The sequence below is a fragment of the Ceraceosorus guamensis genome (genome assembly GCF_003144195.1).
Source record: "Ceraceosorus guamensis strain MCA 4658 unplaced genomic scaffold IE81scaffold_15, whole genome shotgun sequence".
Classification (NCBI taxonomy): Eukaryota; Fungi; Basidiomycota; class Exobasidiomycetes; order Ceraceosorales; family Ceraceosoraceae; genus Ceraceosorus; species Ceraceosorus guamensis.
The window spans coordinates 200474-223924 of NW_020290010.1; the positions used below are offsets into that span (position 1 = coordinate 200474).

Here is a 23451-nt window from a genome sequence, read left to right on the forward strand (position 1 = left end):
TACATGCACAGGCACACCTCACTTTCGCACGCTCACGCCCACGCCGGTCCGTTGGGTCAAAGACAGCCGAATTAGTTTAGGACGCGGCCTAGCGATTTTGTGGGTCCGCGTGCGGTGCGCGGGGGTGGGTGAGTGCCTGATGCCGATCCATGGAATGATGCAACGCGCCCGTTAATTCACGATTGTTGCATGCATGCTACACCGCGGCAGCTTTAGCGGTACCGTACTGTACGGTACGGTATTTACTGTAGCTGATGAGCCTCATGGCATGCTGCCTCATTCGTGATTGTGCTGCATGCCTCTCTGCCCCCCCTTCCCTCCCCGGGCGCTTGAGCCAACGCGCAACGCGCACGCACGCGCGCACACATGATGATGATGCACACTCACTCATCAGACTTTTGACTTGCCTCTTTCAGCAAATCAAATGGGAAAAGGTATAGAAGATCAGAGGTAGGACGATCTCTGCTTGCTGAACCATTATCCATGCACAGCATCCCGTCAAAGCTATAGCTGAGCTGGGATCTGCCGCTGCCTCTTGCGATTCCTTTGCCCTTGCTGCAGGCTTGGCTTCGTTACGACACCGCCCCTCCGGCCTCATCCTATCTCATTCCAGCGCAGTCTCTGACTTACGATCTTGACTCTATTGTTCGCAAATTGGCTTCGCACTTTACGACACCTTTTGTTGCTTTCCGTCAACTTTGGTGAAAGGGAAAACGAATGAAGGGCCTTCTTTCTGTTCTGTAACGAGTCGCGATAGACGAAGATTAAAGGGTGCTACTAGCTCAACCCTTGCCAAGACGTGACGAGCATCGAAAACGAGCGAATCAAGTATCGCAACACGCTCCAGCAATCACAGCAGGCCAGCACAGCTCGGTGCTTGTATCTCGAGCTGCAAGAACGACCTCAGGGTCAGGGAAGAATCACAATTGCCGGTCCGGGGTACAAACGAATTGCGCAGCCTAACGCACAAGATCTGGGAATCACCAATCTTTCTGCCAAGCTTGTGCCCTCCGCAGCGACTGGCTCGTTGGGATCGACATCACAAGTTGTATGAAGCTCCTTCGCAACCTTTCTTTGTCAAATCCTCCGAATCGCTTGTGCTACTATTTCTGGGCGTCAAGGCCCAGTCAGCTATCGAAGCAGCGGCAGCATCGACCCTAGCTCGAGGAAGGAGTCACTCGTCTAGTGAGCGAAAAGTAATCTTCAGCCGGAAACGTGGCTTGCTGAACGGAGATAGGGCGCGCCCAAGATGAAGGAGACCAGAGTGGTCATCATGGGAGGTGAGTGGCCCTATGAGCAGGGTGCCAAGCATCCAGCGTAAAGCGGAGGATTCCTCCACTCTTTCCGCGAATGTACAGCTGGCCTATGCGCTCTCGCGGCAGAAGCGGTCACCTTGAGACAATAGCATTGGGGCTGTCGAGATGGCACGAGAGGAACGGGAAATGGCATGCTGGAGTGAAAAGGGAGCGCAGATTGTCGGAAAGGTGCACGATGCCGTGCATACATTCCTCGAGCGCATCGAAGGGATGTTCGAGGAGGAGCGCATTCGCTTACCGAGGTAAAGTGCTTTGCACGGCATGTCTTGGCTGCTTGCTTGAACAGTCTTCTACTTCCCTCACGCGAGAGGTACTTGCATCACTCGCCCTTTGCGAGCATCATGGCCAAGCGCGTAGTTCCTGGGCTCAAAAGCGGGCATCTTGGCTCATCGGTCGGGAGGTGGGAAGATCACTGGCTCTCTTTGCAGAGCAGAGGCTTACCGCGAATTTCTCTCACCAAAATGACAGGTGGTGGAGTGGGCAAATCAGCTTTGACAGTTCAATTTGTTCGAAATGTCTTCGTAAGCACTTACGATCCGACAATCGAGGATACGTACCGGAAACCTATCATCATCGATGGGCAACACTGTCTGGTGGAGATCCTAGACACGGCAGGGTAAGTCCTGGGCGATACGAGATGAACTACTCTTCGGAACCACCACATGCTAACGAACCTGGGGGCACCACGACTGGGCAGCACGGAACAGTTCATGGCGCTCAAGGAGTTGTACATGAAAAGTGGGCATGGATTCATACTCGTCTTCTCATTGACGCATCTCGCGAGTGTTAACGAGCTTGGTCCGCTGCGGGAGCAAATCGTTCGGATAAAGAACTCCAAGGTGAGCTTCTCGCGAGCGTGAAGTATCAAAGAAGTAGAGGTTCATGTAAGCTGTCAGACACGTCTCGATCACGAGCTCATTTCTACCCGCCTCGTTTCTGCAGGTTCCGCTCGTGCTTGTGGGCAACAAGTCGGATCTGAGGGCGGAGAGGCAGGTTCCTCGGGAGATCGGAACCAATCTGTCGAGGGCGTGGGGAAACGTGCCATACTACGAGACCTCTGCTCGGAAACGGATCAATGTGGATGAAATATTTGCGGACGTGGTTAGGCAATGTAGGGCTTTCGATGCGGCGCACTTCGCCAGTGGGGCGAAGGAAAAGGGCAACAAGGACAAGAAGAAATGCGTCGTCATGTGAAGCGGTGCAAAGATGGCTCGTTTCTTTTTGCTCCCTACCATCTCGCTTTACCCACACCATCGCATCCGCTTGCCCCTTTGGACTCTTCGCACCCGCCGCATCTGCTCCCGACACTAGTTCGCACTTCTTTGTTTCTCGATTTTTGCTGCACCTTTTGCCCACCCCCCGATCTCGCCTCTTGCTGCACCCACTCATAACCTCGATACCCCTCCCTCCCCACACACCAAAAACGTCCAAGCGTCTCATCTTCTCCACTATGCAAAGATAGCCGTTCTGAGGACGGCGTGCATCTGCTCCAATACAAAATCCATCAAAGGGGCCAGGCGAGGCGCAATGCGTCAGCTCGTCAGTCGTCCTTCTCGCAACGGCGTGCGTCGAACAGCTCTTCCGCTGTCGGGAGAGACTTTAGAGTTTCTCTCCTCGCAGCTTTGCCGATGTACCGCATCTCTGGTTCTACGCTGCTACAGCCTCCAGCCCAACGCGCCCTAGCGAGCGTGACTTCGCTCTCTCGCACCTCTACTATACTCTTACCCTTTGTGCTATCATTCTTGCACATGTCTTCAATGCAATCTTTGCTGCTGGCCTGGCGCATCGAACATACTTCGACAAATTCGAGCAGCGGTCGCTCTCCCAACATTTTTCAGGCACATCTTGGCTGGCGGGCTGGAAGCAGGCCTGGAGCAAGGGGCCGGTCATGTCATTGCAAGAAGGGCGACATGTGAAGAAGACAATCTATAGTGCAAGGAGCATGTTTGGGGGGGGGGAGCGCGAAAGCATCAGAAATTTGCTGTGTCTCTGACTAAGCCCAATTGCCGACGACGGCCATGCCAGCGGCGCCCACCGCGAGCGAGATGGCGGCAGCGGCGCCTTGAACGGCTGGTGCATCCCTCAGAGGACCAAAGACAAAGTCGGCAATCATGAGCTCCATTGCGGTGAAGAGGAGAATGCCAGCGGAGATGGAGTTCAAGATGCCGATGGCCAAGGCAGATGTGCTAGCGGTTTCGGAAAAGGATCCTCGAATGCCAAGCCCGATTGCCATGCCTGTCGGAGTGGTCAGTGAGTAAGCGATAGCCATGAGGAGCTTGAAAGGAAGTCGAACAAATCGTCCATCCAGCAAAGCTATGCGTCCGCCCAAGGCCAAGCCTTCGAACATTTGATGAAAAGTCATTGCGATGAGCAGAGTGACGAATGTGTCTCCGCTCGACGCTCCGAGCGATACGCCAATGATGACCGAGTGAAAGATGATGCCCGCTTCTAGAGCTATCACTTCGAACTTGGCCACTTTTGCGTGCGCGCGCGCTGCATCCAAGTCCGAGTTTGATGCCGATGCAGCTTCATCGTGCGCGTGCGGGCCAGACCGCTTCTTAAAGACATCGTCATCACTAGGCGGTTGATTGAATGGTGCATGATGCTGCTGCACACGATCTGTACTCGATGCGGCGCCCTTTTGATGAGAAGGCCCTTTTGCGGCGATTTGTTGATGCGAGTCAATCTCTTCAGTCTCATCGAGGTTCTCTTCTGCCCCAGACATTCCCTTGCTCTTTCCGCTAGGCGGATCTGGGCGCGCCAGCTCTTCGTCTGTCAGAGGTATCGGCATCCTCAATCTGGGTGCGGTGCAGCACAATCCTCCATCTAGCGTTCCAGGAGGTACAGCTGCGCCATTCATCGCCGCTGCTTTTCGTCTGAGACCTCGAAGCAGAAAGAAATCCAGGACAAAGATGAGATAGAGAGATCCCATAGCTATTGCTGGCGAAGTAGGCTCAAAGGAGAGCTCTCTGGAGAAGCGGACGAGGGCTGCGTTGGTTGAAGACTTCGCAAGCGATTGCAGAATGAGCTGTGCTACTCACGGGAAACAAGGGCTTTGAAAGCTTTCGAAAGCTTCGTAGAGCAAGTGTATGAATGCTGTGCTGAGAATGACTCCCGTGCCAATGTGTCTTAACGCAAAGAAGCACATATCTGCAAGGTCCATCTTTGCCCCATTGCGCTCATCTGCCCGGTCCGCGGTACTGGACACACCCTTGCGCGTTTGCGATCTGCGTTTGATGAGGTACAACTGGCGCGCTCTAGAAGCCAGAGGAATCAGCGTGCCCAGCAGAGAAGCGATCAGGATGACAAAGATGCCTCCGATTGCCAAAGACAGCGAGGTCTGACCTGTCGATCCATCGCTGTTTCCCGACGAGGCGGTAAGACTGCACGCATCTGCTTCGCCAGAAGTTCCCACGTCGGACGCTTGACGAGCCTGAATAGCCAATTGCAATGCTCGCCGAGAGAGTCGACGCGCTGTGGACGCCGGTACTGCCTGGGCGAGCAAGACCAGAAGGACAGGATAGAGCATCGACTTCATGCTTGAGACTGCGTTGCGGAAAGAAGGCATGCTGCATACGAGGTTGATGATCGTGGCTCAAAGATGGTCAGGAGATTTGCTAAACCGAGCAACCAACGCAGATGCTTCCAGCTAGGAGGGCCCTTGAAGCTTGGAGGGACCGAGTAGCAGTGCTAGGCACTCATATAGATCAAATGACCACCAGAACGTCGGGCACGAGTACGAGGTGATAGCGGTGTCAAGAGTGGCCTGATCAGGGTTCGGTGTGCCTCCTACAAAAAGTGAATCGAGCATAGGCCGTCAAGTAGCTGCGTGTATGCACTTGGCACCAAGTCCTTCGTCCGACTTGCAGGGCACATCAAGATGAAGTGCATGGCTTACTTGACTGCGCTCAGGAGACGTTGCGCATGTCGACTATCCGCGGCTGTGGCTGGCCAAGCTCCGTTCCCACGTCCGATCAAGTGAGCAGTGCCTCCTATACTTTGAGCAGAAAGGTCTGGCTGTGGACAGACGAGCTGCCCAAAGAGGCCCGAGATTCGTTGATTTCCTGCATCCTCTCCTCTGGTCTCTCGAGAGAAACACCTGCGATCGCAGCAGTACCACTACTGTGTACCATGCAGCCGTCAGTATTGCCAAACGCCGCACCGCCGATGCGGTACTCTCTCAGCACGAGAGCTGCACTCTACCATATGAACCCGCGTTCCTGCTGACGCCTTGAAGACTTCAGCTGGACCTGCCAGGCACATCATCCCGGTCTCCTCCGATCGTACGATTCGTCGACGCAGATTGGGCGATCAGGAATTCAAGGTGAGCCCGAATGCCTCAAAGTCCTGATGATCGGTCGATCGTGAGTGTACCCGCGAGCGTGTGTGTGGCTGCTTGCAGAAAGTGCATCGCATGCGGGGGTCCTGAGAAATTGAAGGCTTGGCTTTTGCTTGGCATCCTGCCAGCAGCTCTCTGCGCGTCTCACGTGAGGCGCTCTGAGACGCCCGGAGAATCAAATCCAGCAGAATAATCGTGAATATTAATCAAACATCATGAATGCATCTGCCTGCAGTATCTGTAAGCGGTACCTTTGACCGTGATTGAGGTCTCCACGCTTAAGCCTGCGTAAATGCATCAACTTTACCACTTCATCATTCAATGGTCATTGGGGAATCATGGTCGGACTCGAGAGCAGGAAGTCATCGGAGGTGGCAGGTTCGGTTGAGCTCGGAGCTCGGGCGCGCAAGACTGGACAGGCTCAAACAAGAACCCGAAATGCTCTATCAACGCCGCCAAGCAAACGGATTGGACAGATTGTGAAGGAGGCTGACAGCGCAAAACGTATTTGGCATGGACAGAGGCGAGCGAGGATCATAGCAGGCCATGATTGCATGGAGATTAATGACTTTGGTTGAAGTACTAGTCAGGCATCACGTACAGCCCGAATATCGGAAGGGTGCGGCGGTGACACCTCGATTAGTTTGAGTCGATGACGGCCTCTGCCTCGGCCCATCCGACCGATTTGGCCACCTTCACGTAAGCGACGTTTGACAGCAGAGCGAAGGTATTTTAGTATGAGAAGCACGGTATGCTGCGCATAGATGCTGCCATTCGAGAACACTCACCTCGTCGGTGACGTCGTGAGGCCCGATTGGGATTCTGGCAGGGTGAAGGAAGAAAACGCGCCCAATTGTCGGTAATAGATCACCATCAACCAGATCGCCAGGCTTCGTCAAGGGCAAGAAGCAATTCGAACCCCTCGCTGTCGCCGAGTCGAGAGTTTCAAGGATCCGAACTTACCTGATAGGAGGCAGGTCGAGGACGTATTGACACGAAACCCTAACCATTTTCTTGCCCCAACGTTTCTTGATGACGTAGTTCTCAAATAGGATGGTATCTCCTATATCTGCGACTTTACGTGTACAAGCTTTGCCAAACTTTATTTTGGCTTGAAGCAGCCAGAAGGGATCATCGTCGGTTGCATCGGGAACGACGTAGCCTGCTTGTGCGTGGCATGAATCAGCACAAGTTCGACAATGTAGTCCGGAATCCATTACTAGACTTTACCGTTGTCAAGAAGCTATCACACAATACTCACGATGAGCTGTGCCAGGGTAGCTTAAGCCAGATCGAGAATCATCGGATCCCGACCCCGCGCTGGTCTCTGGCTGTGTCGCCTCGACAGCTATTACCTTTTGCGTCGCAAGGGTAAACAAGGCCATCAAGGCAGCAAGGAGAAGCGATGAGTACCGCATAGTGCAGACGTAGGCGCAAGAAGTGTCAAGGGGGCAAGATGCAGCTCTCGCCGACAAGTAGGGGAGGGAGAGGCAGAAGCGAAGCTTCAGCGGGATGGAGACTGTACTGGACGCTAGGGTGGTGGGTTGGCGAAGAGCGTCGAAGCGCAAACACGAAAAGATGCGACACGCACCCTACGGACAAGAAACAAAAACAGTACCAGAGATTTCACTTTTGGAGCTTTGCGCAGAGCAAATGGCCGGTGTACTTGCACGCCCCGCCCGCTCTCCAGACAGAATGGACACAGGAATTCCGCGCTTGACTACCCCCAACGGCTCGGATGTCGTCGAGGAAAGCTGTTTTGCGCCAGAAGTTTGGTCCTACAGGTGCTGGAGCTCACTCGGAAAGGTTCTTTGTTAGATCACGGTCAAGCGGCAGCGGGCCTTGTCCAGCGTCGACAAAGCTCCCGGGTTCCGTGACGCGGCGGTCCGGGATCGCCTTCATTATGCAGAATTCGCTGCTCGACCGTACAGCACACTAAGCACGCGGTATCAGTTCATGAAGACTCGACTGTCGCTAATTGTATGGCACGAAGGTGTAGCGCGTGCTCCGAAGCAGACTGTCCAAAAGTCCAAGTCGGCGGGCCGGCGCACGGCTGAGTACAAATGCAGTCCGCGGATCAGCTCATTCACCTGCGATCGATCGTATGCCCTTGAACGCGTATCATGATGGTCCTTCAAAATCCAGGCACACTATGAAGGCTCAGGAATGGCGCCCTTGAAGTGTACGAGAGGGCACGCATACGCATTGCGACGCTGTGGGCCATTCACGGCTCCCCTCCGCCGTCGGTACCTGTCTAGCAAGTGTCCATGGCAATCGCGGCGGCGATGGGCGCATGGCATCCTTGCTTGCCCAACGTACCGTACGTTCTGCCGAAGAGCCCAACAGCACGTCTGCCACCGAGACGTTCAGAGCAGGATGGTGAATGATGACGCTGGACGCCAAAGCGGGTATATATAGCAGCTGCCCCTGATACCGGGACGCCAAAGAGACCGACACAAAAGTGAGTCATGTGGCGGAATTACCTTCCAATCGAGAGCCAAATGAGCATTCGTGCGGCGGGCACGTATCATGGATTGGATCAGTGGCTGTGTGGAAAAGCGCTATCACAAACATTTGTGCACACATCATCGCACGTCTGCGCAACATCTCCAGTGTGACTTTTGGCTTCGCGGAGCATAACGCTATGTGCAGCTGCTGCTGTGTGCTGCCGGTCAGGCTATTCGAAGAACGTCGGACGGACAAGCATGCGTCTGTAAGCAGAGGGGAGAGCTCCATCAGCGCTATTTAAACCCCTCGCGAATCACCCGCGAATTCTCGACTGCCTCAATACGTCCATCTGCCTCCCTCATTTACACCCATCCACACACTCATACGCTCACAACCTCCCCTCCCACTCCAAATTCAATATGCATCTATCTGTTCTTTTCGGCTTGGTCTTCAGCGCAATCGCTCTCACTTTGGTGGTTGCTGCGCCGCTCGAGGATCAGCCCCAGCTAGTCCACAAAGTAAGCGACGGTCCAAAGTGTGAGTATCAGACGCTTCTGATCGGCGCGCTCAAACTGCGTTAGCTGCTTTCCTCTGAGCTGAGCTCTTCAATCACACAATCACGAATATCTCCTTTCGGCTCCCTTCCCATTGCAATCTGACGTCAAAAGTGTTCAGAGTCTCCAAGGCTCAATCGGACCTGGACGATTTCTGGCTGGAACAGTCCAAGCAAGATTTCGGCGTGGCCTGCGCCCAAAAGGTCCGCGATACATCCGACGGACTCTTGACGTATGAAAACTACGTCATCCTTCCGCCCGCATCCAACGTCAACGTTCATGGAGAAAAGCTAGATGAGCAAAAGTTTGTGATCCAGGCATCTTGCAAATACACGCTCGATGTGTCGGGGACCAGGTAGGTGTTTGCCGGTCCTCTTTTCCTGACAAGACCTTGCAGGGGTGCCTCGTGGCTGACAGGCTTGTGCTGCGCCTTGTCATATCTTCCTAGACTTCCATGGACTTCAACTGAGATCACGGATGCGGTGGGTAGTCGAGGAACGCAACAAGCCTTTATCTCGTGCCTCCAACTCGTGAGCTGACCACTTCAACTTTCATTGCCGCTGCGACAGGTCGCCAAGTCTCTGCATTGGGACTCCCTGCCCACCCAGGTGCCAGCTTGAGGTGACAGTGGGCATGAACAAGCGGCACAAGAGTTGCGACGCCATGCTCCTACTGTTGTCCATTGCGCTATCCTGATCTCAGAATGCACTACCTAAGACTGTCAAATCGTACCTGCACTGAACGCGTTGAACCGCTAAGCGTGTCCAATGCTATGAATCGTCGTTGTCCATTCATTTCTGAAATGGGGAAGCTTCTATGATGTGCGGTATCATGTCGTTTTGTAGGGAGCAAGGTATTATCGCTAGCTCTGCACAATCTTCTATATCTCGCTATCACAAGCCTCATTGCGCATCTTCACCATGCAGCTCATCCTTGATCGCCTTGATGGCCCTCTCGCTCGCTTCCTGCTCCTTCAACCTCTGGCTAGCCTGCGAATCCACTCCAGAAGCGGCTCTGAGTGCCGAAGATCTGTCTCCTCCGACTGCAAAAGCTCGAGTGAAGCTAAAAACTTTACGTCGACGGGCGTTGAAGTCTGACAGGCTGCCAAACATCGCACCGACCAAAGCGAAAGGCTGTTAAAAGGCAGACTCAAGGTCTCAAGGCACGTCAGTACTCACGCTTCCATTATCGATAATCCTCGGTAGAAGTACTTTGAGAAACAAAGGAGGCACGAGTCAGCGATCGCAGGCTCAGCTCCTGCTCGAGGCACAAGCTTCAGCTCACAAAGTAGTTCCACCAAGCCCCGATCCAATCCCTGATCAAGCCGAGGCTCAAGCCCTGCTCCTTTCTTCTCCTTCTCAGATTCTCCCTATCATCATCCCAGACTGCCAAGGCGCAGTACCTAGCAGCAATAATGAAGGGTCTGGCAGCACCGTGCGTCGTGTGTAAATTGTAGTCGAGTGAACGCGTGAGGTCGTTGATCTTCAGAACCATGAGCATCCGTCTAGGGACACGCCGAAGCATATCCAGGATGGAGACGAACAGGCCCTCTTTCGCCATGACGGTCTGCGACAAACAACAAACGTACATGAGCGGCAGCAGCATAGAAATTCTTGCAGGTCTCAGAACCTACTCACGTCGCGAATGTGCTCCTGCTCTTCGTCGCTCACATCATTTCCGGAGGTCGCGGGCTGATCGAGCAGACTACTGGCTCTCGGTCTGCCCTTGACTCCATGAGGGTTGCTGGGGTCGCTACCCTCCAATCCACTCTTTCCCGTGATGGCGCTCTCCAAAATAGGATAGAGCTCATCGGGGATATTCGCAATGAGAGAAGCCAGCCTTCGACGCTCTTTTTGCACTCTGGGGGTGCTAGGAGACAAGAGCGCGAGCCAGAAACGTGCATAGTCCGTGCGCAATTTTTTGTCGATGTCAAATGTAAGACCAAAGTCCAACAGAACGAGCTCGAAGTTGTAAGGGCTTCTGCTTCCAGGCAGCGCCGGCCGGATCAGCACATTGCCAGCATGAGGCTGCGGGGCACAATTGCTATCGCATCTCAGTCTTGCTTCTCAGAGCGTCTCTTCTTCACCCGAGCGCATTCGAACTCACGTCTCCGTGGAAAAATCCGTGCATGTACAGCATCTGAGCAAAGACCCTGCTTAATTCCTGACTGACGCGATTTCTGTCGATTCCGTGCTTCTGAAGATAATTCAGGTCGTCGGGCCTCCTGCCGTCGATGTACTCCATGACCATGACCCTCTTTGACACATGCTCCACTTTGGGAATGTAGATGGCCGTCTTTTTGTAGTGGGCAAAGTCCGACACCATCTTGCGGGAAGATTCTGCTTCGTGGCGGAAGTCCAATTCCAGAGGTAGATTCTAAGTCGGCCACGCAGTGCAGGCAGGTAAGCTCCCAGCGCGCGCCCTGCTGATCTACAGCAAGCAAGGCTGCTCACCTCATTCATCTCCTCGGCCAGCCAGGTGAACTCGAATTGAGGGAATATGCGCTTGACCCACTTCACGAGGACATTCACAGTCTTGACATCGATGATGCTGAATCTCTCCACCTCGGGATGCATGAGCTTCACAGCTTTCCACTGTCCCGTTTTCCTATCCTTTGCTCGATGTACCTGGGCCAGACTCGCGACGCCCAAAGGGTTTGCGTCAAATTCGGAGAACATTGCCTCAAATGTGGATCCTGTTTCTTGCCTGAACATGGCTTCCAAGGCTGGCAGCGGACTAGGTTCATTGGCATCTTGCAAAGGCCGAAGCGTCTGAGTATACTGCAAGGGTAGCAATGCGATCGAAGACATGTGTTGACCCAACTTGATGTACAATCCTCCATTCTCTTGCAGGGCTGCCAGCAATCTATGCGCAGAGCGCAGGTGACAATCTTCCAATTCGGCTTGCTCTGCCTCCTTCGACTCGTACTTGGCGTTGAGCGTCTTTCGGTAGTCCCACACGCACAGGGCCACTGCAGTGGCAATCACTGTGCATCTGTGCGAGCGCGGGCGTAGAAAGGAATGAAAGCAGCCTTGCGAGATTAGCGCATGCTCGGAACAGTCGTGATTGGGATGCTTAGTATAGGGGCTGCTCTCACCTCTTGACCGCAATGACGGTATAATTTCCGGCACCTTTGCCAGCTTCTGCCTCTTTGACCCTCTTCTCCATCTCCTCCACCGAGATGTCGATGCCCTTGAGGGCAGGATGTTGTCGCTGACCCTGCGCTTCATCCGCATACACGCTCGAGTAAGTGAACCAAGCAGCCGCAGCTGCTCCCAACAACAAAGCAGCAACTACAGCCCCTTTTCGGCTCGTCTCTCTGAACTTAGCATGCGCTTGCTGCGTTTCGGCTGGATTGGGAACTGCAGGCTTGTCGAACACGATGGGATCGGGCTGAGCTGCGGGCGGAGGATAAGTCTTTCGGAAAGGTCTGCTATCCGATCCTTTTCCATGATGCTCGGATGCTGAGCTCGACGCATCGCTTCGAGCAGAAGAGGAAGAGGCAGCCGAGGTGCTTTTAGACTTGTTTCGAGGCTGCGAAGGAGGTTTCCAAGAATAAGTGGGAAATGCGGTGGATGTGGATGAGGAGGCATGCCTGGATGGCAGTGCGGATCTCAGCCCTGCACAAGCTGCGCAAGAGCTTGTCGGCGCCGCAGTCGTCCCCGAGCTTTGAAGACGAGCTCTTGCCCAGACGGGTCTGCTGGTGCTCGCTGCCTGCCGAAGCAGAGCTGCGCCCGACGAGCTTGCTAGCATGACGACCCAAGCAAGGTTGCCGCTCTATCTATCCGAGATTATCGAGCTTTGAGCGGACACATGCCTCGAATTGGCACGTATTGGAAGCTGTGAGTGCAGCAGGTGCAGAGATGGGTTGAGGTCAAGGAGGATGTATGCGATACTCCCCCATGCTTTTCGCCTTGTCATGACCAAACCGTGAATAGCGTGAATCGGAAGTCTTGCCCTCTGCCGTGTTCTCCACGATCCCCCGCACGCACGCACAAGCATCAGCTGCGTCATGCAACGTGACCTGTGACGTCCCCTGTTCTCACCGGTCGCATGTTTCCGGCCGGGCGAGATTCGTCAACGTCCGCCCGAAGCCCAAGTGTGAGAGTGCCGGAGCTCGTGAAATCGAAGTAGCGCATAAGAGAACTTCTAGACCATTCTGGCGGCCCGGACCCTGCGGGCTGGGAACTCGCGAGTGCGCACGCGCTGACGGGCGCTTGACCTCTGGTTGGCTGTCACAGCGAAGCGGCCCACCCGCTCGCGTTGGCGGCGAAGAAGCTCGTGCGGCCGCCGTGTCGTGAGTCCTGAGTGCACGCTCGCGCTTGAGCGTTGGCGATTTGTCACACGCGAGAAGGTTGCGACGGCGAGGGAGGGGCAAGGACGCCCACAATTCATCTCCCTCACGACGCAGCACTCGTGACTTAGACTTCTCGCCCTCGATTCGCACACTTCGCTAGCTGCGCATACCTCCAATCCCTCGATTCCGAAGAAAGCTCCCACGCTTGCGAACCTGCTCCTTCAAGTTCTTCCGAGGATTGCGAATATAAAGGCATCTGGTGCAGTGCAATAGCCGAGATGAGCTTGCCACGATCAGTTCTGCGCACAGCGCTTCAAGCGCGAGTAGGCCCCTCATCCGGCTCTCATTTCCTGGCCTCTCGTCTGGCCGCTCCCGCAAGCACTTCACAGTCATCAGCCTCATCTCTTCTCTCTCTTCGATCGATGAGCACATCCAGAATCGCGTGGCAAGCTGTTCCCAAGCAGGAGACGGGACCAACAATTATTCCCGGAGACTCAATCGTTGCTGATCCAGCTGCCAAGCGGGAGGCCATCGGCAACGCTGCATCGTACGCTAATCCCTATGCAAAGGGTCCCAGCGCCATCGACAAGGCTGCGCACTTGTTCTTCTTCACCGAAATTCTTCGAGGTGAGTGGTGTACCATTACGAGCGCGAAGCATACAGAATGTGCCAAGGACATGGGCATGCTCGTGGCGTACGACTCCACCATGATGCTCCTGGTCGCCTTCAAGATCAGCGTCCCGCGTCTGCTCGCGATGCCCGCTCTCGCTGCCAAAAGACTCGAGAAACTCGAAACTTACTCGGGATCCCCTTCCTTCTTGCGCGCAGGCATGTGGATCGTCTTGGAAAACTTTTTCAGACCACCCTACACGATCATGTATCCTTTCGAAGCCGGACCCTTGTCTCCTAGATTCCGTGGCGAGCACGCGTTGAGGAGGTACCCTACAGGAGAGGAGAGGTGTATTGGTGAGTAGATCAGCATGTCGAGGCAAGCACATCGAGACTGAGTGTCGATCTGTTCTGCAAATTGCCACACAGCATGCAAGCTTTGTGAAGCAATTTGCCCTGCGCAGGCCATCACCATCGAAGCCGAGCCCAGAGAAGACGGCGCTCGTCGTACCACAAGATATGGTGCGTGTGGCGACTTGTGCCTTTTCTGACGCAGCGTCGCTCTCGAAGCTGATCGTATTGCTATTGCTTCATGTATCTTCTCTCGATTGCAGATATCGACATGACGAAGTGCATTTACTGTGGTTATTGCGTCGAGGCTTGCCCCGTCGATGCGATTGTGGAGACGCAAAACGCAGAGTTTGCTACCGAGTGGCGAGAGGAGCTGCTGTACAACAAGGAAAAGTTGCTGGCCAACGGGGACAGATCGGAGGCGGAGTACGCTGCCAACTTGCGTCAGGACCACCTTTACCGTTGAGGCGCGAGGCGAAAGGATACAGGTGTGACGACGATGGTTCTAGCTAGTCACGCGCAAAGGCACACAACCCATTCTTTCTTTCATGACCGGCTCTATGCATTCGAGGTCCTTCGTCAATTTCATAGCAAGTTCACCGCAAGCATAGACGTGGAGTATGAGATGCTATCAATTCCATGCGTAGAGGGGGGTAACCGAGAGTGGGGGCCACAGACGAGAGCGAACGAGATGACAAGAGGATTTATACGAGTCAGGCTAGAACGACTCGATGACCGCGATCTTCATCGTCGTCCCGGAGTGACAGATTGGTGCTGCCGCTTCCCCTAGCGATGAGCACAACCATGACGAGAGCATGAGCGACTGCAAAGATGACAGCCGTGGAGCACTGTCCCACCAATTGCAATGTTGGTCTGAGACCGAGGGCCAAATCGTCGCCGGCTGCGAATTTTAGGAATTGCAAGATTGCGAGGATGGCGAGGATGATCAGAGCTAGGATGAGATCTAGACGTAATCGTCGACGACGAGCTACGTGTTTGGAAGAAGCTAGCGCTGCGCTTCCGTTGGTGAGGGAGGAGCAGTGGATGTGGGAGACGTACAGACCGTAGGCTTCCCAGGCTGGAAGAATGGGCACGTCGGACATGACTGTACCGAGCGAAGCGCAGGAGAGACTGGACTGAGCCGATCGAGTGGATCGCAATGTGCTCTGTCGACTCATGCGCATCGATGACTTTTTCTGCTCTTGCATGCCGCGAGAGAATGCATGATTGGTCTGGCCGTTTCGATTTGCTCCTTGCCCCGATGCGTCGCAGCTGTTGGAGCTGGCCAGTTGTACCTTGCTGCTCTTTTCTTGCACATTGTGATGGTGATTTCTGTACGAAGCTCTTTCGGAGCCTGCGACGCCCATCACCTTGCGATCCTGGGCTCGATTCGAGCCAAAAAGCCGTGCGAGCTCAGCTCCGAAAAGATCTTCTGTGTCAAGCTTGATACCGTTTGTCGTGCCATTCGAAAGGGCCGATCTTCGCCTTTGCAACTCGGCACGATCGTCGTAAGGATTAGAAAAGAGGGCAGCACCGGGAGAACCAATGATGATTCCTAGACCTGCGCCAAAGTCTAGAGTTGCGTGGTTGGAATCGTTGCTGAGGGAAGTCAGATCTCCAGGTCTGAGCTCTCTTGCGTCCCACGAACCAGCTCTGTCCATCTTGTCGCCGTGATAAGCCATGCGGGGCGCTTGACCATTCATATTGACAAACCAATCCTCTTTGAATCCTCCTGGCACGTCGACCGCATCGCCTTGCTTCTCGATCGACCCATACGAAGAGCCGGAATCGGACCGCAACAATTCTGATGGTCTTCTGGATCTTCGGGATCGGGCCAAACGAGCAGCCGCAATCCTGGCGGGATGCGCTGGATCGGTGAAGCGATCAGCAGGACCGCAGCGCATAGCTTTGCTCATCTCATCATGCGGACCAGTAAAGGAGAAGGCGCTACCTCTACGACTTTGAGACAATCGAACCGCAAGTCGGCTCGCTTCTTCCTCTGCACTGCGAGCAGATAGCGTACAGTTTCTTTGAGCTCGCAGATTAACGAGCAGCAAGAGCAAAAGGAGGACTCCCAAGATCCCTCCCTTGACGTAGTCTACCTTTTCGATGGCATTCGCCAGCGCTTGTAGACGATCTGTCAGGGCGTTTGGGCTGCAGACCGGGTCCGTGTCAGAACAGGCTCCTCCGAAGATGTCCGAGTTGGCCGCATCAAGCAGAGCGGCCAAAGACGCTTGTACAGCTGACCATGCTGAAATGTTGCTCCGACTGGTGAGGACGAGCAGCGCGGTGCTGCCCAAAGCAGCAGACACGAGCGCCAGAGCGAGCAGAGCATTGTTGAATTTGACGAGCCGGGGAGAAGTGCGCCTATCCTTGGTGGGAGCAGAGATGCCGATCAGGAACAAGAATACCAAAGCTCCCATTCCAAAGGCTGCACTCTCCAGAATCTGAGCATTCCGTTCTCCGTCGTTGCTTAGGATCAACCTGTGCAAGATGGCGGCGGAGTTGCAAGCTAGAGCGGATAGTGAAAAGAGGGCGTAGAGAGGTCTCCAAGCGCTCCATTTGCTCCTTTGATTGTATTTGCTCTGACCTCCTTCGCAAGACCACAGATACTTCGCTAGTCTGACCAGACCCCAAAGCAGGTCCGACGCGACGAAAAGACTCGCGAGGAGCAGAAGCGCCAGACAAGTAGCTTGCAAAGCCGGCACAGAGGAGGAGGTGACGGGCAATGCGCGGGTAAAGAGCGATGCTGTGCCGTTGGACGCGCTGCTCAGTGTGCTGTTGGCATTCACTTCCGTGCTGTTTTGCAAATCTGTCAATGAAGCTTGACGAGAAGAAATGTCCTTGGCAATTGATATGATGGAGCGGGCGAGGATGACGGCGGAAGGATCAGAGGAGGAAGTGTTCATGATGAATCCAAGCACCACTTCTGCGCTTCAAATGCGAAAGGCGGGCCCCGCTACTACGTTTTCGGGGCTTGCTCGACCTGCGAGCAGCTGAGTAAAGACTGTGGGTCTGTCCGGACCTGCGGACGAAATGGCGAGAGGAGGAGGAGGAGGAGGAGTAAAAAGGGGACAGAAGAAAGAGATTGGAGAGATGAAGAAGAGGAAGGAGAAGAGAAAAGCAAGAGAAAAAGTGAGTGGGTAGAGAGTGTGTGGAGGAAGATGAAGGTGGTGACTGGCTGGTCAGGGACCACAAAAACCGGCTTGCCGTGGCATTCAACGACGTACAAAGCCACGTCTTGAAATAAGCATGCATCATGACATGACGAGGGGTCGCTCGCTGTACCGCAGCCATGGCTTGCACCTTCTCTTGCCTTTCATGGTACCCTATCGCAGCGTGCTGGCTCACCCTCGAGCCTTGCGGGGCAGACTCGGGGAGCGTGCCAGGCCCACGAGCAGCGTGAGTCGTCGGACAGAGGCAGTGCGCAAAGGGCTGGCATGCCGAGGAGCAACAATCGTCAATGCGAATCACGAATGCGAATACGCATGCCGCGCTGTAGACGGGACTCTTGACTGGGACATGACTTGACTTGACTTTCCTCATTCAATGTTAGCGTGCTCATTCTCAACGGCAACGAAGAGTATGGAGTCCTGTCTTGCGAGACCACGAGCAGTGGTCCAGCGTGAGCGTTGAGCGGATGGATGGACGATTGGATGTATAAATGGATGGACGGTGATGCTCATCAAGCGCTAATCACGAACAGCTAGGAAAAGAGCCTTTGAACGTCTACCTACTGTGCTTGAACCTTCAGCTAGGCGGCCTCACGGTATACATGCGCACATGCGGTATCGGCGCTAGCGGTCCATGCAGACGCATGCCTCTGCCTGCCTGCCTGCCTGCCTGCCTGCCTGCCTACACCCGTCCGCCTCACCTCGGTAATTGCAGCGCGGCGGACGGGATCGCCTCCCTCTTGGACGCTGTCTTTGTGTAGGGCGAAGAAGGGATGGTCCGCGTTGATTGATGCAGACACAGAAAGTGACTGTCACTGGGAGTGGGACTGTGACTGGGAATGGGACTGGGACTGGGATTGGGACTGCGGGTCGCAGGAATCAAGAAACAAGATCGCGCTGCGACGGGAAGGGGAAGCTCACGATGCAAGATCATTCACGATTCACGAAGTCACGATTGTTCCAGATACCATATCAGCAGGCGCGCGCGCGCGCGTGCAGCTAGCTCATCTATCTCATAGAGCTGCACGCTACAGCATGCAGCTATATAGGACAAGAGTCACAATTGTGACGAGGCTGAGCCGTGAGTCGTGAGTCGCGCGCATGATTCTCTGATTATTGGCACCGTCGGTTCGGTGCATGCTTGCCAAATTTGTGATTCGATTAGAATAGAGCCAAGCAGCAAGCTTGACATCTTAATATTGTAATCAAACGCTTGATCCAGAATAAGCTTTGGAGAGCCCCGGCCGAGACCCACAATCAAGAATAACAGACTTCGTTCACTTCTTCTTGTCCCCCCATTCGACTTCTCCGCAACCACTTTCGCGCATTGATCAAGTCTCGTTCGACCGTACCCGGCTGTTGTTGCACGTTTCAAGCACGTCAGCGCTGGGCGGAAATTCCTCGAGCGAGCGTCAAGATGGACGAAGTGATTCCTCACTTGTGGCTTGGCGACCTGGCCTGCGCCTTGGCTCCCGATTATCTAGAGCTAGCAGGGGTGACGCACATTCTCACGGCCATGAAGCAGCGTCTTCCACCGCCTCCCATGCTTCCAGGCGGCCGAAGCATCTCTTCTTCCAGCATGCATCATGTCAAAGTGGATGATTTAGATGACGCACCCATCCTCGTCCATCTACCCGCCGCCGTCGATTGGCTAAAAGAAGCGTTGGATGAGACGTGGGTGGAAGCGGAGGAAGAAGGGGAAGAGGGTTGGTGGCAACCTGGAGAAAATGTCGTCTATGTCCATTGTCAGGCCGGCGTAAGTAGGAGCGCCACAATTGTCCTTGCCTACTTGATGCACACGCGCTCCCTCTCTCTGCAAGAAGCGCTCGAGCTGGTCAAGAGCAGGAGGTCTCACATCGAACCCAATGCTGGCTTCATGACCCAATTGGAATTGTACGAGGCGGGAGGGTGTGCGGTGGATGTGAGGCATCAACCAATCAGGAGGTTCCTCATGTCACAAACGAGCATCTTGAACGGCGATAGCATAGACGACGTCTTGCTGGCCTACTATCCAAGCCCTCCAGCTAGCGAGAGCAGACGAAGGAGCAGCAGCGCTACAAGCTCCGGATCTGGCAAACCGAAGCTCAGTCCAACCACGATGAGCCGAGTGAGCAGCAGATCGGGGGGAAGTGAGACTTTGGATTTATCCAAATCGCCTCCCCTACCTGCCGGAGCCGAGCTGCTAGATACAGATCCTCACCAGCGAGAAGCTTCATTAGCTGCACCCCGAGCAACCTCGAGCACAGAGTCATCCGCAACTATCGCACCATTACGTCCTGCGAAGCTGAAGTCGTCCGTGACGGGCCCGCCGAACATCGAGTTCAAAATCACTGCCAACAATGGTCGACTTCCGGGCGGAGTGAAGAGTGTGCGGGGCAACGAAGGCATTCGAAATAGAGGCACTTTGCAACGACCCACCTTTCAAGGACCCAAATTGTCTTGCAAAATGTGCAGGAGGGAATTGGCGGCGAGCGATCATGTGGTGGATCATTTGCCCGGAAGCTCGAGCGGAAAGGGCACTTTTCAATCTAGAAGGAGGAAAAAGGACTGGGAGAAGTTGAGCAGGGAGGAAAAGTTTGGGTCTTCTTCTTCGGCTGCGAATGGCCCTAGAGGACCGCGAGGTTGGCAAGAGGCTCACGATGGTGCGAATGTGGCTCAGGAAGAGCTGCCCAACGCTTTGGGCAGTGGAGAGACGAGTGCTTCGGACGCTGCATCAGTATCCGAAAGCGATCAGACGGGGCTTGGCGATCAAGCGATCCGGCAAGAAGGCGACGCAGTGGCGGAAAACCATTCTGCTTCCTCTGCTTCATCTTCGTCTGCCACACCCACACCTACACCCACGCCCACGCCCACGCCCACACAGCGTCCGATGCAATCAGCCGCGGCGCTGAGCGCCTCTTTGCCACCGGCCCTAGCCGCGTTGCGTCTTGGTCGCTCATCCACCTCCACCACCTCTTCGGCGCCAGCGCCAGCGTTCGCGGACCGATCCGCATGGTCGCAATCAAACGATCATCAACGGACCAGATTGATCCACTCGAACAATTGTAGCGCTTACTTTGTCGAACCGTTGCAGTGGATGTCTGCGCTGAAGGAAGGAGAGATTGCGGGCAAGTTGGATTGTCCTAATGCGCGGTGTGGAGCCAAGCTGGGAAACTGGGATTGGGCAGGCATGCAATGCGGATGGTGAGTGGCGCTTTGAGAGCCTCGGCAGCATTTCCCCCTTCTCCCCCGTCGAACCCGACCTCGAGCTGAGTTGGGGGCACAGAACATTCGCACGCTTCGTCATGAACGCTGACATGGGCGAACTCGGCCTTTCAATACAGCGGGGAATGGATCACGCCGGCTTTTGCGTTACATCGGACCAAGGTGGACGAGGTCGGATAGAGCTGCGCCTTGCATGTGCAAAGAGGACCAACAATCATCAGCAATGCCATGTGACGCGATGGCAAGCACGTTTGTAACGAGGTGCTATGTCAATGCCCCTTTGGGCTCTTTTGGTAAGGCTGTGCAGCGTGAGATGGAGCATGTCGGCGCGATAGCTGATCACGAGTTGGCGGGGGGAGTGGAAGGCCAGATCCATCGCGCAACAGACAGCGAAGTCATTCTATCTCCCCGCCATATGACATCCGCCGACTCGATACGGAATGTGAATGAGGAGCGACGAGCTGTTTTGGAGTACGAGTCGCGCACAAATGCCTCTCTTCCTTTTACACTTTCGGGCAGAGATTTGCCGCTCCATGCAACTCACAACTGCGAATGATCGCTCCCAGCTCGACGATGCGTGACTTGCGTGATTCGTGAAAAATGAACGATTGGGCGTGATCCGAGCGGAGCTTAGTCACTCACGACTTTCCATCTTCGATATTTCGTGTATGACGTGCCCACTCCTTGCCTGACGATCTTGCAGTCAGGTGGAGAGGGCCAACGAAAGAGTCTATTCACGTGATGATTTTGATTACGCCAAATCTGAACAAGATGACTCACAGACTCAAACCGCTCATCCCATCACTTGACCCGATGACACCTTGCGCGCATAATAAGCAGCTGCAGGGATCGTGGCCGGATATCACGAACAATCTTGATGAATCTGAATCGTGAATGCGGGCCATGCGGCACCACCTTTGGATAGGCGCGATGCGATTCGGAGCGACACCGCGAGACGCGCGGCTGGCTGCGCGGAGCTGCACACGCGTCGCGTGATGTGGCTTGAGCTCGCGCACCACGCGTGTGGTGGGACTGACGTGCTTCAGCCCGCGGCGCCCGCCACGCATGCACATATGCTGGTCGAGTCATGATGGATTTTAGAGATCTTATCGCGTGCTGATCTCACGTCTTGCATCAGGGACGTGACCGTAGTAGTGCGCAGCTGATGCCATGCGTGCATGCAGCGCGCACAGCAATTCGTGATTGTCTACGCAGGTGAGTCATCCAAATCCATGCTTGGACCCTCGCGCGTCAATATAAGCGCTTTACGAAGAGTTAAAGACTGGTTGTCTCTTTGCTCAGCCTCACTTCTCCTCCCCACATTCACCTCGTACATTTGACATCAAATTCGTTTCAGAGTTGATCAGCACGCATACCGCAAGCAGCAAGTCCACGCAAAGCGACTCTTGACTCAGCAGCAGCAATTCAATCAAGCCACGCCCACCTGGATCGCAGTAGTGCAGCTATAGCTTAGCTTGGCTCAGTCAATCTACACGCACACACCCACAAGCACTCGCGATCACACTCATCCCACTCCCTCGAGCGTCGCGACCATGTCGTGCTGAGCGTTCGACCCATCATCAGCCTGCAATCGCACCCAGGAAAGCATCAAGCCTGTCTACTTGCCATTAGCTTCCTCCAAGCTCCTCCTTCGCACCACCTCACCATCCTCTTCTTTTTTTTTCCTTGCCCCAAGGCGGAAAACTTGAAGCTTTTTTGCTTACTCACCAAACATGATCGACAGAATACGTTTCGCGTGCATTTCGATTTATATCGACGCTGCTTAGCATACATTCCCACTCGAGCTTGAACACAGCTCTCGACGATTTCGAAGAAAAGACCTTGCGACGAATTGGGATCGCATTCACCAAAGGGGCATTCGACCTCGCTGCCACGGCACCACGGCTCGACGGGCCTGCATCTGTCCGGCTCCCAGAGCTGCGCATCAAACAAATCGCCTCACGACCAAAGCAACAACAGCGGTTGTGCAGTCAGTCCAATCTCATCATGTCGCTGCGCACCTTCTTCGACGACTCCTCTCGCCTCGAGCGACCAGCTCGCATGGCCAAGAGTCGCCGCGCCACGCTCATTGGCGCCTCGTCTCATCTGGATCAAACCGCAGGTGAAGGTCTGCGCCGCAGCGTTTTACTTCGCAACGCCATTACTAGAACGCGCGAGCAAGAGCAGTTGCCACCTTTTAATCAGGAGCCAAGCTACGATCGGCTGCCCGACGTGACTACTTCTGACTACGACTATGAAGCGTTGGAGGATGAAGCTGGAGATGAAGAGCGTGTGCGCAGGCTTGACCAGCTAGCTTGGCTGGACGAATCTCACGATGCATCCATCGATAACTCGACGCTCGATGAGGGGAACGACGATGAAGCGCGTTTCTTTGATGATCTGCTCGAGGAGCTCGGGTCTACGAATCACTCGCCGCCCAAATTTGGCTCTGGTTCCGGTGCCTCCTCGACGTCACTCTCGTCGTGGATGTCTTCGGACGTCTCTTCATGCAAAGACATTCGTTGCGATTGCCAATCTTTGGGTAGTGAACATATAGCGACAGCTTGCACATCTTCCATCGAAACGCTCCCAAGCTTGATCGAGGATGACGCGGAGAGCGATGAGGCTTCGGACAGCGAAGATGAATCGACGTCGGTGACTCTTGATCGTGGAAGCGTGATCGCTTCTAAATCGGACGACGCTCAACTACAGGAACACGATCAGCTACCAAAGCCTGGCAAATGTACCTTTGCAGGAGCTCCACACAAAGCTCCTGGGCAAGATGCCCTAGCTTCGCGCTTCTCTACTTCGACCACCTACAATGTCGACTTGGATCGAATGCTTGCGATGCATCCTCTTGCTTGACGCATCTCGCAACGAGGCTCAGAGGATGCCTTGTGTTCTTTGTTTCTTTTTCTTCTTCTTTTCCTTTGCCAAGCTGAAGTGATCAGCAGCAGATTCGGTAGACCCGCGTGCACAAGTTTTCGACGCGTCCGATTAACGCGCTGGATGGAATCGACATGCGGTCGCGGCACGTCGTAGACATTCATCCCGATGTAGCTTTCTGCATTGCGCCTTCACAACCCCATCATCCCACCTCTAGACTCTGACCCTTACTCTCGTGATGTTTCGATCGCTCCACACTCATGACTGGCTAGAC

The 23451-nt window shown here is 54.6% G+C and overlaps 9 protein-coding genes across 9 annotated transcripts; 5 read left to right on the forward strand and 4 right to left on the reverse strand.

Annotated features, from left to right (window-relative positions):
* Window positions 1–1777: 1777 nt before the first annotated feature.
* On the forward strand, window positions 1778–2850 carry IE81DRAFT_353647 (hypothetical protein; the record flags this gene model as incomplete). Its single annotated transcript, XM_025516652.1, has 3 exons — window positions 1778–1932; window positions 2014–2155; window positions 2259–2850. The coding sequence occupies 3 exons, from the start codon at window positions 1778–1780 to the stop codon at window positions 2508–2510; spliced, it is 549 nt and encodes a 182-aa protein (XP_025371112.1). The 3' UTR covers window positions 2511–2850.
* Window positions 2851–3270: 420 nt separating this feature from the next.
* Window positions 3271–5062, reverse strand: IE81DRAFT_53886 (Zinc/iron permease). Its single transcript, XM_025517431.1, has 2 exons — window positions 4358–5062; window positions 3271–4285 (listed from the first exon to the last, which is right to left on the reverse strand). The coding sequence occupies exons 1-2, from the start codon at window positions 4882–4884 to the stop codon at window positions 3310–3312; spliced, it is 1503 nt and encodes a 500-aa protein (XP_025371113.1). The 5' UTR covers window positions 4885–5062; the 3' UTR covers window positions 3271–3309.
* Window positions 5063–5964: 902 nt separating this feature from the next.
* Window positions 5965–7073, reverse strand: IE81DRAFT_365367 (hypothetical protein; the record flags this gene model as incomplete). Its single annotated transcript, XM_025516926.1, has 4 exons — window positions 5965–6348; window positions 6444–6477; window positions 6619–6817; window positions 6917–7073. 4 exons carry the CDS (start codon window positions 7071–7073, stop codon window positions 6295–6297), a joined length of 444 nt encoding a protein of 147 aa, XP_025371114.1. The 3' UTR covers window positions 5965–6294.
* Window positions 7074–8522: 1449 nt separating this feature from the next.
* Window positions 8523–9277, forward strand: IE81DRAFT_346118 (hypothetical protein; the record flags this gene model as incomplete). Its single annotated transcript, XM_025515997.1, has 4 exons — window positions 8523–8640; window positions 8772–9012; window positions 9106–9139; window positions 9227–9277. 4 exons carry the CDS (start codon window positions 8523–8525, stop codon window positions 9275–9277), a joined length of 444 nt encoding a protein of 147 aa, XP_025371115.1.
* Window positions 9278–9622: 345 nt separating this feature from the next.
* On the reverse strand, window positions 9623–12579 carry IE81DRAFT_321873 (ABC1-domain-containing protein). The gene is made up of 6 exons (XM_025513465.1): window positions 11755–12579; window positions 11111–11651; window positions 10764–11033; window positions 10295–10684; window positions 9942–10223; window positions 9623–9867 (listed from the first exon to the last, which is right to left on the reverse strand). The coding sequence occupies exons 1-6, from the start codon at window positions 12408–12410 to the stop codon at window positions 9832–9834; spliced, it is 2175 nt and encodes a 724-aa protein (XP_025371116.1). The 5' UTR covers window positions 12411–12579; the 3' UTR covers window positions 9623–9831.
* Window positions 12580–12983: 404 nt separating this feature from the next.
* On the forward strand, window positions 12984–14568 carry IE81DRAFT_321874 (NADH-quinone oxidoreductase). Its single transcript, XM_025513466.1, has 4 exons — window positions 12984–13581; window positions 13783–13920; window positions 13993–14085; window positions 14178–14568. The coding sequence occupies exons 1-4, from the start codon at window positions 13233–13235 to the stop codon at window positions 14378–14380; spliced, it is 783 nt and encodes a 260-aa protein (XP_025371117.1). The 5' UTR covers window positions 12984–13232; the 3' UTR covers window positions 14381–14568.
* Window positions 14569–14627: 59 nt separating this feature from the next.
* On the reverse strand, window positions 14628–16823 carry IE81DRAFT_346121 (hypothetical protein; the record flags this gene model as incomplete). Its single annotated transcript, XM_025515998.1, has 1 exon — window positions 14628–16823. One exon carries the CDS (start codon window positions 16821–16823, stop codon window positions 14628–14630), a length of 2196 nt encoding a protein of 731 aa, XP_025371118.1.
* Window positions 16824–18304: 1481 nt separating this feature from the next.
* On the forward strand, window positions 18305–20831 carry IE81DRAFT_365372 (hypothetical protein). Its single transcript, XM_025516927.1, has 2 exons — window positions 18305–20270; window positions 20411–20831. The coding sequence occupies exons 1-2, from the start codon at window positions 18505–18507 to the stop codon at window positions 20469–20471; spliced, it is 1827 nt and encodes a 608-aa protein (XP_025371119.1). The 5' UTR covers window positions 18305–18504; the 3' UTR covers window positions 20472–20831.
* Window positions 20832–22298: 1467 nt separating this feature from the next.
* IE81DRAFT_346123 (hypothetical protein) lies at window positions 22299–23156 on the forward strand (the record flags this gene model as incomplete). Its single annotated transcript, XM_025515999.1, has 1 exon — window positions 22299–23156. The coding sequence occupies one exon, from the start codon at window positions 22299–22301 to the stop codon at window positions 23154–23156; it is 858 nt and encodes a 285-aa protein (XP_025371120.1).
* Between the last annotated feature and the right edge of the window lie 295 nt (window positions 23157–23451).